Genomic DNA, 20,146 nt, shown 5'->3' with positions numbered 1-20,146 from the left:
GTATATTGCACAACGTTTTATTGAGTATGCATGTCACGTATGCAGTAAAATCAAAGTTCTTTTTAAATTTTATTACCAGTATGGAAAAATAAAATATACCGTCAATTGACAACAACCTTTCTCTAAGAATCATATTGATTTTTGTGTATAGTAGCTCTTTGTGTTACACATTTTCAAAGATGAAGACAATCTAATTGCATTTCACTTATATACTTTCTAAAAAAATTTTCCAGTATGTTTCTTGGAACCTGTATTTATGTTGATAGCAAAGAGTTTACATGAAAATGCACCCAAACACAGTAGGACTGTGAGATGGTTTTACATTAACTGCCTTCCACTGTGTTTACAACTCCTGACTGGTGTTCCTGAGTGTTGGTGATCAATAATATGAGGCACATGTTTACTGGATTTTTTTGGTCAGCATTGTAGGAGTCTGTATTTTGCAATGAATAAATGATATTTTTATTTTCAGTCATAAATTGATTATAATTGTAACGTTGTTTGAAGTCAATAAAACTGAAAGTCCTAAAGAGCTTTTTAAAAAACTTTTTATAGCTATATCAGAGACTTTTACAGAATCTAACCAGCAAATAAATTGAGGGGCAACTGTATTCTAAGTTTTATTTATTGTGACTTGGTAGTAAAGAGACCTTGGATTTTATGACCAAACTGACAGACATGGAGTTTTGAGTTTGAAAAAATTCCAAACGTTGCCGCCTGCTCTCTCTGTGTAACTAAGCGTGAAATTACAGCTACAGTTTCAATAATTTGAACAACAGTCTAATTAACAACTCAAAAAGATGAGTTAAGGTTAAGATGAAAATGGTTAAGGTCAAGAAAATATTTGCAAAAGATTCAACACCGCGCCTACTTGCCGACGCACTGAGAACATACGTTACACTTCACGCGGTGGTTCAATCACGCGCTGTTATTACGTTACGCGGAACGTGCCCGCGCCCGTGCCCGCGCCCGTATCAAGCCGGCCCGTAGTGAAAGCAGGAAGTCCGCGCGAGCGTCGCCTCTGCTGCGCATGCGCACTCCGCCAGGAAGCCGAGTGCGTCGGTTGGAGGCTGTGGTGAGATGGAAAAACACAGAGATTGGTCATACTGAGCAGAATTGCGTTTAAAAAGTTTGTTTTCGCACTTTTGCAACAACACAAAGACGAGGGGGACAACTCTAAATTAAATATCTGAGGGTCTAACCCTGGTGGAAGAATGAAGGAAAGGTTCGTAAACTGATTTTATTTGTGTTTGTCTCTCCCCCCCCCCCCCCCTCCATATTCGAGGGATTGACACAAAAGAGAGACGTGGAGACGTGTGGCAGAACGTTATGTGTTTTAAAAAACGTATGGTGTGTAGGTTTTTTACTTATTTACTGTGGTGTGAAGTACTTTTTGGGAAGTCTTGAGTTGAATCGCTGATAGGCCTGTTTTGTTTGGAAGCGGTAGGGGCCGGAGGATGATTCGGGGGGGGGGATTCATCATGGGGTTGGGGGGGGGGTTATTCGGGGACAGTGAGTCGGGCCGGTTGCTCAAATGTCCACTTCAAACTCTGTCCTGTCATGAAACACTGGACGTGTGACTATCTGAAAGTGGCGGGTTATACAGGTGACCAGGTGGGTAAAGTTGGGCTCACAGGTATTACAAGTCATATAGATGGTTTCTCTTTTCTTTGGAAGGACTGATTATTTCAGGTGCAAAGCTTTGCTTTTTCATGAAACATCTACCTGTCTCTGCAATACCAAGGTGGGACTTTCTGTATGTGGTTGGATGGCAATTAGTCAGTGTGCTGAAAAAGTGGTTCCCGTGGTGAGAACCAGGTCCCATCCTGGTGACATCCACACACAGCTCTTAATACTGCCACTCTGACATGAGTTTTGGTGCCAAGTTGTTTGACTGCTCTCATTAGGCTGGAATTACGTTATTTATCTCTCTGTAAAAGGGTTCTAAGGTAGGAGTAAAAACGTTTTATTAACTCATTTATCTCATGTTTTCTCCAAAGAAAGTTAGTGATTTACCTGACTATACAGCGGTGTGATTTTTACTATATTATTTCAAGGTAGGCACATCGATCGAGGTTCCTACAGCAGAAGCCGTTATTCAAAATCAGGTTCTTAGTTCGGGGCGATTGCTCTAATCGCTGAGCCTCCTGTATTTATTGCTGGTGGCGTAGACGTGAGTTTTGTTAATGGTGGAAATTGATCAACCCCTGTGATTTTAACCGTTAAGTTTCTTTACTTTTATTCTCATTGTCTCACCTTGTTTGTTCGTTTAATGACCTACAGCATAAGTTTAGCTGTTGAGTCGATTATATTTGCTCCATCAACATCAGGATGTTTTAAGTAATTTGTTTGACGTGGTGTTTGTTCTGATCAGGTTTAAAGCACTGATGGCCACAAAGTGACCCCCCCCCCCCCCCCCCCCCGCACCACATGTAATGGCAACAGTTTCTGAAAGAGTCCTTAATACAAGGTTAAAGTTCTCTACTAATGTGTTAGTGTACAGAGGTATTCTACCTCTGCTGTTAGTGGCTTCACTAGATAGTTTTTTATATAAATAAATATCTAACTTGCAATGATTTTAGTGGGTTTTTGATGTTTATAGGAAATTGACAAACCTATTCATATGTTTTCCACCCATGATTAGATCTTAGCAACATTAATTTAAATTGCGACAGTTCCAGGTTCTGGTGCCGAGGTGGCTGAGAAGGAGAAGTGAGTCCTGTGGCAAGGTTAAAAAAAGAAACTTATTTTTCATTGCTTTTCTGTGTGTTAGTATGTTTGTCTAAAAACATGACACAAACTAGTCTTTGCATATGTATAATTGCTCCTTAAACTTTGTTGTCTTGTGAAAATTTATATTCTTCTATGCTGTTTGGATAGGAGTTCATTCTGCGTGTTTCATAGAGATGCCACAGAGACATCCATGGTCTGGATAAGTCTGTGTCAGTTCCCCTAAAGTACAACTAGGGCAGCAGTTGCAAGCTGGATGGAGTCATTGCATTGCAAACAAAGGTTGTGAGTTCAAATGAAGTTAGAACTTCTGTTGTAGCACATTTTGAGGTTCTTGCCCTGAAATCCTTTGTTTAAAAAATAACTAGACACATAAATACATCTGTGAGCTCAGAGTAAATTAAGCTTTGGTTTCCCTCTCACAAAAATTGTGAGGAAAATGCAGTTTAAAATAAACAGGAAAATGTTTGTGTCTTTGAACACTTGTGTGTCAAACCCATAAGGTCCCTTGGGGGGCCTCACTCAGGCTGTTTGCTGAGACATGTCATTGAGGCGTTTTCTCAATTTTCAATTCTTTGCAAACTGCTACTTGAATATTTGTAACACAAGGAGCCAGCGTAGTAAAATCAGCCTGAAGTAACTCCACCCACCATCTGAATGGTCATTGTAAGCTGTTTCCAGAATCAAACACATAACTTAAGTTCCCACTGATAAGAATACAGAAGTGTTTTACTTCCACAAAGTTTTTTTTTATTTTTAAACTTTGTCTTATTTGTCTTCAACCATAGTGCTTCTCAGCTATATGTGAGAGTTATTAGAAGTAATACTTGTTTCCGTTCTTCTTGTTGACCACTAGCCACTGACCAGGCGCTTGAGATGCTGCTTACATGTGCCCCAGGTGGCCTAGTGTGCTTTACCATACCACAGATGGTCGTTCTTAATGAGCGTGAAGCTGAATGCAAAGGAGCAGTCGTGTGTTCAAATGAGCTGAGGAAGGATGCTGCTCTTATTAATTTTTGTTTTCGTGCGTGATGTTTTACTGCCTGGTTCTCCACCCTAGGCCACATGTGGGGTTATTTATAATGCTTATATTTTTAAAGCTTTACTGTCGTCTACAGTTTAGATTTTACATGAGTTAGATGTCTTCTCACCTATGCTTATCCAGTCCGGAGGCTAGCTATAAAGCTTGCTGTAATATATATCACGCCACAACTATGTAAATGTGTTAGGTTATTAATAATTTTCACCATGAATACAAACTAATAACTGATGTATGGATGAGTGACCCATTGTAAGTAGTGTATCCAGCAGTGTAAGTCATCTTGGTGAATAAGGTGTGTGGGCTGATAACACTACGTAGAGTTCATTGGAAGTTGCTTTGGAGAGAAGTCTTTGCTAAATAAATGCATATAATAAAAGACAGTAGAACAATGATTCTTGCAATTGATACGAGCTTAAGTACATCCATTCCTCATATAGCGGGGTTAATACTTTTTTTTGAAATCACTCTTAAGCAAATTCCTGTTCTGAGAGGGTTTATTTCTTCTTTTTCCACCTTTATTTCTTATATGGGGAAAAGTAGTCTCATTGCAAAATTTCACCTAACAAAATTCCAAGTAAAATGTTTTTATGCTTTAATGCATATTTTATTATATTTGTAACAGATTACATACATCAAACTAGATGTAATAGTTTCTCTTTTTTTTTTTTTTTTTTCCCCCCCATTATCAGTAACTGATTTCCAGAATGGAAATATTCAGAATCTAAGAAGTATAGGGTACACACATAGTTGGGTACACCCTGGAGACATTTTTCATAATTTGTTTTATAATTGATTAATATGAAGAAATAGTCTGTGGGATTATTGCCTATGACTTTCACTTTACAAAGCATGTGGAGATTTTGCAGTTAAGATATGTGTGGAATTATTATTAACAAATGAGAGGTATTTGTCATTTCATTATGAGATTAAAGGTTTTTGTGATATTAAACCTGTTTGTATAATTTAAATTAGTGATGTAATAGTTACTTGTGAATTTATTTCTATAAGGACTCAAAGGATCTGGTTTCAGATCTTCACTCCTGGTCTAGTACACTTGATTAAGGAGGTACTTACCCAAAATTGCTGCAGAAAAATTACCCTGCTCTATGAACTGGTGAATTACCATCAATAGCTTAATAAATCAGTTTTTTTTTTCTAGTTGTGATTTATATTTAGCTTAATAGCTTTGACTGGTTGCGATTGTCTGTTTAATTGGAAGTAGGAAGTGTATAGTTTGTTCTGTTACAAACTGAAGGAAAATGGCCAGACTGAGGGACTTTATGGGTCTGAGACACCAAATGGGTAACTGTCCCAAAAAGTCTGATATAAGTTGCTGTATAAAATAAAATACCATATTGTGAAACTGAAATGATTGCATAAAGGATGAAAATGTTGTTGTACTCAAAGATAGGCTTGCTGTAAAAGTGTTATGTGAGGGTATTGGTTAGATTTATTTTACATTACACTTATGTGTTGTACTGAGTAATAGACCTTGTGTGTGTGTATTCTGCTTAGTTGTTGTAGCAGTTTTCCATTGCACAGGAGCCTGTTGAGGGTTGAGTGTGTTTCGTAGGTTTTAGTGACAGTTCTGATTTTCTTCCTGCTGGCAACAGAATGCTTATATACACCTAATTTCCTCCAACACATAGAGGCGCTACACTCATTAATTAGATGACAAGTCTCCAAATAATTTTGCTTAACTAAAAATGAATCTTCCCGGAAAAAATAACTAATAAGGCCACATATCGTAATTAGGGCCTTAGCTCGTTTTTGTTGAATGTAGTTTTCTGTTTAATTAGCCTTGCCTGCCTAATTTGCTGTTCGAATTTCATTTTGAGGTGTTGCCAGTGGAAGTGAACTTGTGGGCAGTCTCATTAACCGTTCTGTTATTCTGCCTTGTCTTCAGGATGGTTTCTGCAGAAGAGGCCAACAAGCACGCAGTGATTACTTAGTTGGAAAAAATTGCCTTTGCATCATATTCTTCAGGGTCCCCCCTTAGCCTTCCCCCCCCCCACCTTCTCAGAAGAAAGGTCACAGGAATGTCATCAATAGTGGTTCAAGTTATATGCCTTCTTTAGACTCTCTGGTAAGTATTGCTGAATTAACTTATTTCACTTTTTTGTGTGTCCCTGTTACTGAAGTAGTCTTGGCTAATAAGGAGCTTATAAAATTTTAGAAAAATGTGTAGTCTATAATTTCATGCTGTGAACTTTGTGAACAGTTGGGTAATTAATTACATTTCTCAGTGCTCTTATTTGAATTTTGTCCTTCTGCCTGGTGGAATTCATGTTTAATCCTTTGTTTGGGTTTGTTTGCTTCAGAAATGTTACACAAATTGTTTTTTTCTCTCCCATCCACAAATATGGGATCATAGAAGGAGCCTAACTCTTCACTCTGATTATAGTCTAGAATTTCAGGCCTAAAATAAATCATTCAGTTTCTATGAAATGTAGGCCTGCTTCTCTGTCTTTTTGAAGCTGTCAAGCATGATCTGTTTTCCATGAGAACTCTTGAGGTTGGAGACATTTTGGCAAGTAAACAGAAGACAAGTAATACTGAAGAGTAAAAGCTGGCATCACAGCCTCCTTAGTGTGAAGAATTAATTAGCATTATATCTATTTTTTGGTTTATGGTTTTTAATAAAATGTCAGCCAGATGCTGTATGGTATATTTGTAAACTCACCAGTGTGAATTTACAACACACATTTGTACTGGCTTGTTTGGACTTCTTTTTTTATTAAGTACATCTATACTGCTAATCTTTAATTTTGATAAGATGAACATGGAAAATTTTTTATATAAATAAATAAAATTTGGTCAGACTAATTTGCATATTATCAGAAATTTAAATTAAGGTCTTACAATGATGGTCATTGTATTCATTTGTAAAACTGACTGACTTCTGAGACGAACATCTTCAGCAAGCAGCACTGCAGCTGGATCAGGGTACAAATGCCCTCCTGGAGCCTTGGGCTTAGACATAAAAGCTAATTGTTAGTGATGCTCGTGGTAGTAGCAATGGGGCAAGTACAGTCTTGCAGGGGACATGCTGTGACTCACCACTAGAACCTGTCTTGTCACAGAATGGAGGCTTTAAAGGAAATGTTTGGCTTGTCACTTCTGCCCTCTCCAGTATCTAGTTGACCTGAACCCCAAGACCCCTTTTACTTTTTTTATTTAAATTATATTCAGTAGACTGATGTTGAGTTGGGTTTTTTTGGTTTTGCTTTGTAAGATGACAAGAAGTTATGGTAGTCTGTTATGCGTAAGGGTTGACTTTAGTGGAGGAGCGTTGAGCTTTCAGGAGCACTCTCAAATCTTCCTCTACTTTTCTGATGTACAGCTACTTTCAAACATGTGATACCTTGTGTCAGAGTAAATATAACAATGTTGTTTTATGCTCATGTGAAGTACTGATGAGAATTTAGTTTGCCCCTGCTGCTAGGGCAGGGTGTTAGGGCACTGGTGTGTAATTTTCTGTGTTTACATCTCCCCTGATGTTTTTGTTTTGTTTCTTCTGGAAAGGTTACATTGTGAATTTTTAAAGGGAGGTTGGTTCTTTGGGGACTAAGCTGGCATGGCTAGGGTCCCAACCCCTCCCCCACCCGGGGAGACAGCCAGCGGTCCCGTGGCTGAGAGCTGGTGCTACACTCAGGTAATAAAGATTGTCATACATCTGTCTCCCAGGCACTGGCATCTTTGTGTTGCATGTTCAGGGTGTGAAATTTCCTCCGTTTTTACAGATGTAAGTAGTTATTGAAATGGTTTGTGTAAATGACTTTTTCCATAGGTCAAGGTAGTTAAATTCTCCTACATGTGGACCATAAACAACTTCAGCTTTTGCAGAGAGGAGATGGGGGAGGTGCTGAAGAGCTCAACCTTCTCATCAGGTCCCAACGATAAGATGAAATGGTAGGAGTATTTGACCTCTGTGCAGCCAGCTACCGCAGAGTGATAACACTTAGACATAGCAACACATTGGTTGGAGGCTCTGCAGTGAAGGATTAGTCCATAGAAGAGGAAAATAAAATGCCAGGGAAGCATTTAAGATCTATTAAAGGTCTGTCAGTCCTTGTAAAGCAGGTTGGGGATAAATCAGATTCGTTCCTACTGCGTTGTTGTATAGCTGTTTGGGTAGAAAAAAGTCCTCCACAGAGGTCATCTTCCTGATCTGCTGGCTTTGTTTGGTTGTTCATTAATTCATCTAGATATCCTTTGTGCGATGTCTTCTCATTTTAGAGCACATCCTTGTTGTCTTCATTGCATTCTTCACATATGCTTGTGTTTTGTGTGCAAGGTGCCTGCGAGTGAACCCCAAGGGACTTGATGATGAAAGCAAAGACTACCTGTCCCTGTATTTGCTGCTAGTTAGCTGTCCGAAAAGTGAAGTTAGAGCAAAGTTCAAGTTCTCCCTGTTGAACGCCAAAAGAGAAGAAACTAAAGCCATGGGTGAGCGTGTTGAGAACACTCTTTGGATGCTTCATGAAGTTTGTTGCCATTACTCTCTCCAAAGAAACCTTACCAAACAGAACTGCCTTATAATTAGCACCGTTATGTTGTCGGATCATTTCGGCATTTCGCTGTCTAACTACATGTTGTTTGTTTTCATCAATTTTTTTCCCCCCGCTCTCTTATATTGGTTGACATACCGACTGTATAGGTTCATCACCAAGGAAGCAAATTGCTGCAGATGTGACTAAACTGTGTTCTCTTTCTCACAATTCAGAAAGTCAAAGAGCTTATCGATTTGTCCAGGGGAAGGACTGGGGATTCAAGAAATTCATTAGGAGGGATTTTTTGCTCGACGAAGCAAATGGACTCCTGCCAGATGACAAGCTCACGCTGTTCTGTGAGGTAATTGTGCAGTTAACAGTTCTTCATCTTAGTGTGTCACTTTAATGCCTGGTTTAAAAATGTAATAAACATGGTTCATTTTCTTACTCTGCTTGACCTTAACAACAGTGGTTCTGATTAGGGGAATATTAAGTGTTGCCTTCTGCTTGCAGTTCTTACGAACTTGTCAAAGAATTCCTCTTAGAAGTTTTTTTTTTTTATTGATTTTAAGCAGAAAGGGAAACATCACAGATGCTTTGCAGATTGATGTAGAAGAACAGGGGAAAGGGAATTGACTGCTGCGATTTGGATCCATCGGTCCCTGGTCTTTCAGACCAGATTGTGTTCTGTCTAGCATGGACTGTCTCCAGGTTGTCCTAATTCTGGTTTTATCTAACAATATAGCCGCACAGTTAATGGAAATCTTTGTGATACAGTTACACATTGATGAATAAGAGCTGTAGAAATGATTTTGCAAAGTGTCTATCAGAAATTCAAGAGAAAAGTGTTTCAGCTTCATAATTTTCCATGACATCACGCAAGATTGCAAAATTACAATTTGGAAATTTCTTCAAGGCGCTCTCAATTTCTTTTGTAGCCTAAAAATAATCTTTTTAAAAGTGGAATAGTTGCAAAGTACAGACTTTAACTGTTAACACAGTTAAATGCAGTTCCCTGTTAGAACATCCCAGTGAAGCTGTTCAGTTAGAGGCACTATTGGCTTTGTTACAGGAGTTGTGGGCTGCTATTTGTGCTTGGTTTGTCCCACCAGTGCCACTGTCAGCTGCTATTGAGACTTTAGGCATCCTTCATGTCAGTTATTAAACCCGTTCAGTTGCACCTTACAGTTACAGCACTCGGTGTGCTAAGTATCTGCCTATGTATCAACTGAATTCAAATGTATAGGAACAGAAAATTACTATACATTGTACATGAATTCAGACCAAATGAATACTCTCGAGTTTTTCCTCAAACTTGTTCATGCAGTTGCCTTTACTTCCGAACCAATAATTTTCACTGGTATTTCCGATAAGACATGCAGGTATCTTAAATCTTTATGGACTAAAATTGTACTTTATTAGTGGGAAAAATTGCATGTTTTTGTATTTGAACCTGAGTTTTCTGTTGGAATAAAAACAACTATATAGAGGAGCGTATGCTGGGATATGATTACATTTTAATTAGCTCTGTCAAACTGAAGCCTAGAGCTTACCGACTGTTTAGTATAGTGTGTTTCACATAATTTGTAGGGTGTCACATATGTGGGTTTTAATGAAAGTGGTATATTAACGAGTTATCGCTTTGTCACAGATGTAGACAGTTGTTTCATTTAAAATAGTTGTGCTGCATCAGTAGGAAATTAAGAAATCGGTTAACTGTCAAAAACCAGAATTTTAACTACAAGATTCAGCCATTGGTTTCCTTGCACTTTGGCTGACTAGCTGTTTACCATATCCTAGCCCATTGTAAAACTCTGTACAGGCGGTCCCTGACTTACGATTTGGTTACATTCCAATAAACCCATCGTAAGTCAAAAATCCATTTAATACACCTAACCTACCGAACATCATCACTTATCCTTTAAAATGGTCGAGATAGTCGATCGCAAAAGTCCAAGTTCACGTGCGATGGCCATTACAGGCTTGCCACCTTCGTCAAAGTGGCTTTACTGTCATTTCAACCATATACAACTGGTACAGTACGTAGTGAAAGGAAACGATGTTCCTCCAAGACCATGGTGTTACATAAAACACAAAGCTACTTACATAGGACTACATAAAGTGCACGTGTGCAAAACAGCACAAGACGGTACACTAATTAAAAAAAAAAAAAAGTTTAAAAAAAAAAAAAACTACTTCTCACCAGTTGCACTAGACACAGATGGATATTTTGTAGACATGATGGATGCACAAAACACAATGTAGATATGGGGGGGGGGACCAAAAAAAGCTGGCAACACAGTACATTGTAGAGTATCAGTTGTATAAGCTAGCGACCGCATAGCGGACTGGGAGATGCACATCGCTGCCGCTGCCCAACATCACGAGTATCATCGAGAGTATCGTACCACATATCGCTTCCCGGGAAAAATTCAAAGTAAGGTTTGTACTGAATGCATATCGCTATTGCACCATCGTAAAGTCAAAAAATTGGAAGTCGTGGATCATCTGTAAGCTGTACATATGGCTGTATCACTTTATGGCCTCACATCACATCTGTTAATTCTTTACATGCATTTAGCTGATGCTTTTTTTCACTAAAGTGGCTTAGTATTAGGCTACTTGCAATTATGTGCCCGTTTACACAGATTGGTAATTTTACTGGAGCAATTTACGGTAAGTAACTTGCACAAGTGTACTACAGCAGTAGGTGAGGTTTTAACCAGCAACCTTTGGATCTAAAAGCAGCAGCTCTAAGCTCTATGCTTCCAGCTGTTCAAATAGCATAAATGCAGAAAGGAAATGGAACATACCTCACCCTGAAAATTACCCAGTTAAATGTAAATAATTGGAAGGAGCCTAACATACTTTGGAGAAATGCATTGCCTACATGAATAATGACATGTGGCTTTGTAACAGTAAAGTGTCCTTACAGTAATGTCTTAATTTGTAACATGATATACCCAAAGCTAAATGGTGTAAACCCTTTCAGGTGAGTGTGGTCCAGGACTCTGTGAATATCTCTGGCCAGTCCAACATGAACATGCTGAAGGTTCCAGAATGCCAGCTGTCTGACGACCTGGGGAACCTCTGGGAGTGTTCGCGTTTCACTGACTGCAGCCTCTACGTCGGGGGGCAGGAGTTCAGAGCTCACAAATCTATTTTAGCCGGTAAGGCTGCACTCGTCCCTCCCCCCTCCTTCCACCTGGGGCCTTAATCCAGCCCAGCTCACTCACAGCAGCCCTACTGACTGTGGTAAGATCAGGTACACTGGCACGTTCTCTTCCTGTGTCAGCGCAGCTGTGTAATTAAGTGAGCTAAGCTGACATGCTGTCACATGCGTGAGAGGGGGAATTCGGAGGTGGGGAGGGCACACGGTCTTCAGGAACTGTCAACTTCACAATCTCAGTCCTCAAAACATTATTTACAACAAGTGGCTTCAATGACACAGTGAAATGTTGAACGCAATCGTGATAAATTGCTGTCGGTCGACATCCCATCTGAATTCCCACAGCTTAGCACATTCGTACCCTCAAAATACTTAATATAAATCCTTCTGCTAAAATAGACAGCTGTATAAATGGGTACAGTTATTATTCCCTTTGAGTAAGTGTTAGCTGCGAGAGAGAACAAACTTGATAATTTTAAATATTACTGCATTTTATTGTTTGGTATTAGTGTGTTTTATTCTTGTGTCCTTAAGATTTTCTTTTTTCTTTTTTTTTTCTTTTTTTTTTTTTTCCTTGCGCTTCACAGCAAGATCGCCTGTTTTTAATGCCATGTTTGAGCATGAAATGGAGGAGAGTAAAAAGGTAGGTGTTCTTTGGCAAACATAGACAACAACAGAGCGACATGACCCAGATAAAGGGGTTGGAGTTCAAGCAATAAAACAGAATTTGTTATAAAAAGAGTAAGATCCTGCTGACCGGTCACTCTGTCTTCCTTACAGAACCGTGTGGAGATAAGCGACGTCGAGCCTGAAGTTTTCAAGGAGATGATGGGATTCATTTACACAGGAAAGGCACCAAATCTGGACAAAATGGCTGACAGCTTGCTGGCAGCAGCAGACAAGGCAAGTCCTACAAAACAGGTGCAAAGGGACTAGAGGTCATCTGCTGTTGACTGTGCTGTGTGTAGGGTTTTTATTTTTGTTGCAGCACTTCCTTCGGGTTTTTTTGTCAGTTTGTCCAGCTATCTTCATCCATTCATTCATTATCAATAACTGCTTTCCCAATGCAGGCGCTTAGTGGTCCAGTCTATCCCAGAAACACAAAGTGCAGGCAAAATGCACCATGGGCAGTCCATCGCAGGGCAGTTGCACTCACGTTTCTTCACGTATCTTTGGACTGTGGGAGGAAACCAGAGCACCTGGAGGAAACCTACACAAACATGTAAACTCCACACAGAGCTGAATTCCAGCCCATGTCCGAACCCACAGCCTGGGAGTTGAGGCACTAGCAGTACTTGCTGTGCTGCCCCAGCTGTTTGTGGTTCTGTGATGATTGAGTTGTATGTTTCCCTTGTGGTCCAGCATTGTTGTCTCCTCCTATACACACTATCGACAAGATCCATCCAGACCAGCTTTTCCGTCCGGTTATACTAGAGTAATCAGAACAAATTTTGAGTTGTGTTCTGCAGTGGACCGACCTGTATTTCTGTGTATTTTTTTTTCCCCCTTTTTCCCTCTTTCCCTTCTGAAGCTCCTTAAGAGGCTTAATGCCACGAAAAATTCTTTGATCTCTCCATTTTTTTTCCTCTGCAGTTTCAGCCTGTCTAGCAGTTTCTTAACAGCAGACCATGCAGAGGTTGGTGTGGGTGAAACTTAATGTCCTTTCTGCACCCCCCCCCCCCCCCCATTTTCTCCACACCACCCTGTGCAGTATGCTCTAGATCGCTTAAAGGTCATGTGTGAGGAAGCGCTGTGCAGCAGCCTCTCTGTGGAGAATGTGGCAGACCTTCTCATCCTCGCTGACCTGCACTGTGCCGAACAGCTCAAAGCACAAGCCATAGATTTTATTAACAGGCAAGTGTCCGCTGTTGCTTCCCACTATACATCTGATGCCTTTTTCAGCAAGCTTAAATGTTTTCTTTTTCTGCTTGTTTTTTTTTCCCCATAATAGGTGCAGTGTCCTACGACAGCTGGGCTGTAAAGACGGAAAAAACTGGAATAGCAAGTATGCAATTAGCTGATATACATGACACACGATTAATAACAAACTCTTATCTCCCCCGACAAGATGCATTGGAATGCTTTTTCTTTTTTTTTTTCTTTTATTTAGGGCACAGGCTGGATAGGAGAGCTTGGTTGTTCAGTAGGTTCTCCTATCTCTGTTATCGGTATTATTAATGAAATCCTTCTTGGATAATGTTGAGAAAGGGAGTGGCTTTGTGAGTGAAGCAGCGAGCAAAATTATAATGAGGTAATCAGTGTGCATCACAGTTTATGTACACTGTGCTCAATCCTTGAAACATCAACATTTGTCATTTGAGGGCACAGTGTCCTAAACAACCTGAATCTTGGCTAACCTAGCATCTCAATTGTATTCCACCAGCAGCACATGGTAGAACTGGCTTTTTTGTTTGATCTTCTCCTTTCTGTCCCACATAATGATGTGCAAAAGAAGGATCAGGCGTTGATTTCGATCGTTTTCCTTTGCTTTTCTTTTCAGTCAAGCGACGGACATAATGGAGACAGCTGGCTGGAAGGCGATGATCCATTCCCACCCTCACCTAGTGGCAGAAGCCTTCCGTGCGCTCGCCTCCGCACAGTGCCCGCCCTTTGGCCTTCCGCGGAAACGCTTAAAACAATCCTGACTTCTCAGCAGTTTATGGACTTCCTACGGAGGGCGAAAAAGACATGGTCTGTGAGAGCTGTTCCCCCCCACCCCATTTCCCATACACCAAAATGAGAGCAACGTTGAAGCCGTGTCTGTCTGAATGCAAGCATCTCCAGGCCTTCGGCAGGGGTTTGATGGTGATCTCAGAACAACACTTTGCTCCTGTTACTTATGGAGCCGTTGTTTGGTTTTGGTCATCAAGCTTTAACAGCCTTAAAACTATACGGCATTGTTTGAGAGTCCATGATGTTTCTGTATTTAACTGTGTGCCTACCTTGTCATAGAGACCAGGCCCCCTGCCTGATTGCACTAGTTCCCAGAATGCAGTATAATGCATTGGTTTTTAATATGGGAGTTCTGCAGGAATGTGTCTTTGTCTAATAGGAAATATTGAATATCCTTAATATTTAGCTTTTTTTCAGAGCATGAGTCTGATTCCAGTTACACTTCTTACCGCAACAATATGCCCCATATTGATGGCACCATTGTCATGTAAAGACAAAAGGATCATCTTAAAACAACCGTGTGAACATAAACTAGTCTGTCTGGAAAGTACTTGTGAGATGCAACTTGCATTGAGACGTTTTGTGATGTGAATGTAACAAAATGAACTTGAATACTTGTGTATTCTGCACCTCTTAAAGATAGTGGGTAAATATGAAGATATGTTAACATAGGTTTTGTTTTCAATTTCACACGTCTTCAGTTTTTCAGTATCATAGTTTTTTTTGGTCCTCCAATATAGTGTTCCAGTTGTTGGAGTTCCTAGTTTTGCTAAATGGCAAAGCTGTACATGTTGAATTCAGATACCTTATGGTAAATAAAAAATGTTTTGGAATTAAAAACAATAGGTGAGGTTACACAATTTTTGTGAGGAGAAAAATATTTGCATCCATGTTTCGGTGTACGTTTGTTATGCCTTTTCTCCAGTGATACTTTTGACAATTAAATGGAAAAACCTTTGGTCACAGCTGTTCTTCAGAGTGTTTATGATTGTAGATTTGTCTGCTTTCTAGTGCCCTTGATACGGTTTGCTTAAAATAGAAGAGTGGTTTTTCATCAGCCATAACTTTCCAGTTCTCCTGCACTGCCCTTGCTGTGCACAGTTTAACTGTATGTGTTGTTGCAAGTATATTTTGCATAAAATTTGTGAATGGCTGAATCACTGTATATAGCCATTGATTTTTGCCATTTTATTTGGGATCAAAGCCATCTGCATCTGACATCACTGAATAATCAGTCCTCTCTTCCTCCATTTGTATATGTCTCATGGGTAAATCCTGCCCTTTAAGCATTGTCTCTAAGAGAAAAGGTTGTAATGCAGTGCTGTCGCAAGACTGGAAGGAGTAAAACAATGTGCAGCATGATGACTCTGCATGATGCTCGCACTTTCTAGTGTTTCACTGTTTTTGCTGAGATGAATGCTTGCTCCAGATGGTGAAGATGTTTTGCACTGGTGTAGTCTAATGGATGCAAAAGGTCAGAATTTATAGGCTGCTACGCTTTGATTGTCCCACTTGGCCCTTAATTGCCCGTTTCATTTGCCCACTTGTACCAGCCGTAATTTAGGACCGCTATAACTGTGGACTCGAAACTAAACTACTACAGTAAATACAGGCTATGTCCTCGAAGTGTCAGTATTCCAGGCTCAGAATGCCCTTGTCTCAGTATTTTGAACTCAGGACCGTTAACAAAAGCAGTCTGAGTGTAAAGCAAATCAATTAAGCAGGCGTGAGTTGTCGGAAGACAAGATTACAGCTTTAGTGAACCAGTTGTAAAGTCAGAAATGTAGGGATCGAGTGCTGCTGCATTTCCAGTGTCGCAGATCTCATGGCCTTTAACTGTACATACTTGGGTGCAATAATCACTCTGTCCAGTCCCTGCCACTTAGCTGTAGCCTTAAGTGGGCGTGGCTTAGACAGTTGTCCGGATCACAGCACCTTGCATGCATTACTTGTCAAATGTTGGCGATCTGAGAACAGTGACACTTGCACATGGGCCTCATTAGTGTTTAGCACTTGTCCATCCCTTTATTAAATGTTAAGCAGAATTGGATAGTTTGAAGACAAATTGACTTGTTTTGAAATTAATTTTAACCTTTCTCTGCAGGTAGGCCATATGTAGGGTGAAAATGAGGCTAAAGGATAGCTATAAAATGACTTAATTGTAGAAATGTGAACCTTTTTTTTCCTCTTCATAAATGCAGTCTTTAGCCCAAAACCCTTATTTAGTCTATTTTTCCACAAGTATAAAATTGAAATTAAACGGATGTCACCTGCAGTTTTTCAGCACTTATACATCTTCTCTAAGCCATCGTGGCCTTATTAAAGGGGTTTTTTTTTTTATACAGTATACTGTACGGGCAATGATTGCTTATTTAGGAGGTAGTATTTGTTTTACTGAATTTTTACTTGTTTTATAAGTGACTACTAGCAAAGCTCTAGGTTTCTACAGTCATGGGAGCAGTGGTAGGATTTATGTACACACACAGACTGACTCTGCCATTGTCTACAGTCCAGCTTTCTTTCTCTCCATTTGTATTGCAGCTGTGGCCACGTTCAGTGTGTGAGCCTACTGCTGCATCCCGGGATCTCCGAAGCAGTCGAGATAACGGAGCCGCTCAGGGTGCACTTGATTGATTAGGTGTCTCTGCTCTGCTTATCAGTTCTCAGTCTGCCTTCGCAAAGATATGAGGAAAATGAATAATGACACTGTCCAAAACCTGTTTGCCAACACCTAACTGGAGGCGCACTGTTAAGTTTTTATGTAGCCTCCATAAAGGTTTGTAAATGAATATCTTGAGTCACGCAGGAGAAAGTTATGATGACAAGCGGAACGAAGCTGTAGGGTTCTCATAGCCTTCAGTCGGTCAGAATACTCACGACAATGGACATAATGCACCGCAGTGATCCATGTAAAGCATCGTATGTCCCCATACAGTTGCCTCGTCTTTCCTTCCATGGAAACACTCGGTGATGTTTCACCCTCCTGGATCGCTGGAGGGAAGTGCAGCCAAATCATGGTGAAATGTGAACTGGTGTGCAGCATGTCATATTTTGCTATTTCAGCATTAAGTGATCAGTTATATTCTGAATTCAACTGCCTTTCTTCAGGCCAGACTACAGATTACAGGAGCCCTCCATGTTGGAAAAGCTGCTATTTTGTAAAGTATGTATTTGGAGTGGTCCCACAGTTACTTTTATTGCTTAATATCTTAGCAGTTTGATTTCTTCAATTTGCAGCGATTCTGCAACTGCTCAACTGGAAAGTTGTGAATTTGAGGTTATGGCTGGAGGGTTTAGGTGAACTGGTAAATTTTCGTTTTTAATATTTCTGTGTAATATACAGACTCCCATAAGTGTGTTAATGCTAATGTTTTTGTATAGTTATATTAACATTTTTAATAAGTATAACTGGGTTCATTTTAAAATGAGCCCATTTTGTTTTGTGTACATTGGCTTCATCTGTACATCTGTTTCTTCTCTTCCAGTATAGTATAACAAGTGGTCTTAATAGTGTAAAATAAGACAGCGGGATTCACTCATGTGTTATGCATTGTGTGCAGTTAATGAAGGTTTTTAGCTTGGTAAAGTATGGAAAACGAACATCAGACAAACACAGCAGGAAGGAAAAATTGGGCTGTGATCCAGTTTTTGTGTGTGTGTGAGATGTGCTGAGATTTGTCTTTGTTTGAAGTCGCAGGGATAAACAAGGGAACCGTTGCAAGCCTTCCCCTGTTCTTGCATATTTTTCATGCCAAGTTCCCAAATCGTTGTTAATTAAAATGAGCAAGTTGTGGATGGGAGCAGTGGCTGCGGGGGAGTAACGGTAGCCTGACGCTACTGGCAGGTTCCATTTACTGCCCCCAACGTGAGCAGAGACATCTGGGACTGCATTCCTGCAGTGAGCTCAGCGCTGAGAGAATGAGATGTTTTCATGGAATCTCAGGTCTGCTGTTGTGTCAACTGAGACCTTCGGGATTTTGTGGCTTCAGAGAGTTGGCAGGAAGGAAGGAACATGGTACACCTTAGTAATCGCCTGGTTTAGCAGATAGTTTAATGGTCTATGTAAAGTTGAGCGCTATTCAATCAAAGGTGACTGAGGGCAACCGTTCTTGTGGTATTTATGGTATGGGTCGGTAAACCCCTTGTGTACCTTCCCTTACCATAAAAACCACACAAGTGGTCATCATGGGATGATTTTTGACTCAGTGGGATTTTCCCTTCCCTACCCAGTCTTAAGTAGACTAGAACAAGCCTAGTAGTGTAAAAGTTTCTCTTTCAATTCGTGTTAATTTAGATGTACTAAGTTTGGAAAGTTCCAGGGCTTTATTTCTCATTTCTAGGAACTGAAATGTAGAATCGTCGGTGTAGTGTATCTTTGCCTCGTATGAGAGGTGAGGAGTTTTCTTCTAGGTGAATAGGTCAAACGCATTCGCGTGCAATCCAAATAGCTGCATGGTGGAGACACAAAGGCCCGCTGCTTCTCCAGCAATGGATGGACGTAGCCTGAGCTTCGCTTTCTGCCGGCATTTTTATGGGTTGAGCTGGTGTCCGCCTGTTTTGCGTAGACGGTTACGTTGAGGCCTGAGAAAGCAAACTCCCGGTTCAACCCAAGGAGCTGCACTTCACAGAAAAGTGCTGAACTCCACAAAGTGGGAGCTCCAATCTGACCACTTCCTGTCTTGTGTTCATTTATTATTCCTTTTGTGGTTCAGTATTATTACTTTTAAAACGCAAAGAGCTGATAGAAGCTGTAATATTTGACTAAAGTAACCACTGGCTATAGGAGATTTACAGGTTGTGTGTTCAAATCCCAACAGGACCTTGACTCTAGTAACACTGAGCAAGACCCTTAACTGGAATTATTTCAGGAAGAAATAGCAAGCTGCTTTGCATAAAACCATTGGTTGAGTAACTTGGCGGGATGATGGAGTCACGGCACCATTTTTTACGACGATCGCCAAGATGGAGATCCTGTTCTCATGGCAGCTTCTCTCCAGACCCAAATGTGATTTAATGATGCAAGAATCCATTTAAGTTTTCAAAACAAATTTTAATTTTCACAAAATAAACCCCTTCAAGAGTAAACATCAAAAAAATGTACACTATATATAGCCTATACAAAGCCTAAATCTTTTGCCAAAAAATAAACCATGTAAAGTTATGTCTTAAAACAGGCCCAATTGATTCATTGGAACTTGTAAATTTACAACTGAAACTGACTTTGCCGTGATTTTTTTAAAAGAATCGGTAAGTAAATACTTTACTGGAGTAAACACTGTAAAATCTACATGTAAATAGTCACCTGTGGTGGAACAATTTGTCCTACTAGGGAGATTGCAGGAAATGATACTAATTTACCAGTAAACTGCAGAGGTGAAGTATACATATGAAGAGACGCGCACACACAGAAAACACACAGTTGCACAGCGGAGCGGAACTGAAACATGGACGCAGGTAAGAGACACCGACGAGCCCCTGTAGGGTAACGTTAAAAGGTGCGTTGAGCCAAATTCGGGTGAATGAGATGAAGGGTAATGAATTCACTGTTTTGACCAATGGGAGAGGAGCGGGCCCGGCTGCGGGTTCTATCTCCTCAGCCAGCTTCGGTCCTCTGCGACTCGGCCAGGAGAATGGGTAAACAAAATATAAATGGCATGCTTTTGTACAGCCGTATCGGCAAGGTTAATTTTACTTTTGGCCGTTGGTCTGCTCAGTCATGATATGCAAATTGCATTTCTCACTATAATTACTGTTAATTAAAGCGCGGAAATGTCGAGCTCTGTAGCGAGACCATGACAAAGTTATATTTAGCGGTTGCCAGCTCCATTCTATCCACCTGTGCCGTGCCTCGATTTTAAGAAGCCGTCTCCCAGGATTGGAAATTAAAGACCTCCTCCCCGCATTCGGGGCTCTAGTTTTGCAAAGATGCCCGGAACCTTTTGGATGCATTTTTAAACACGCTGTACCATGAAACATACAATTTTTTTTAAAAAAAATGGGAACAGAGATTCCATGAAAGATTCACTAATATTTACACGC

General features: G+C 40.3%; 1 protein-coding gene across 1 annotated transcript; it reads left to right on the top strand.

Moving 5' to 3' along the window:
• Positions 1 to 1,045: 1,045 nt before the first annotated feature.
• On the top strand, positions 1,046 to 15,162 carry LOC108928887 (speckle-type POZ protein-like A). Its single transcript, XM_018743084.2, has 12 exons — positions 1,046 to 1,225; positions 5,679 to 5,858; positions 7,298 to 7,427; positions 7,563 to 7,684; positions 8,070 to 8,221; positions 8,499 to 8,626; positions 11,258 to 11,435; positions 12,022 to 12,077; positions 12,215 to 12,337; positions 13,146 to 13,288; positions 13,386 to 13,439; positions 13,935 to 15,162. The coding sequence occupies exons 3-12, from the start codon at positions 7,350 to 7,352 to the stop codon at positions 14,077 to 14,079; spliced, it is 1,179 nt and encodes a 392-aa protein (XP_018598600.1). The 5' UTR covers positions 1,046 to 1,225; positions 5,679 to 5,858; positions 7,298 to 7,349; the 3' UTR covers positions 14,080 to 15,162.
• The last annotated feature ends 4,984 nt before the right edge of the window (positions 15,163 to 20,146 follow it).

This window comes from Scleropages formosus, chromosome 14 (assembly GCF_900964775.1).
Source record: "Scleropages formosus chromosome 14, fSclFor1.1, whole genome shotgun sequence".
Taxonomy (NCBI): Eukaryota; Metazoa; Chordata; class Actinopteri; order Osteoglossiformes; family Osteoglossidae; genus Scleropages; species Scleropages formosus.
Note: the sequence above shows the minus strand (reverse complement) of the source record. Positions and strands in the feature narration are given on the sequence as shown.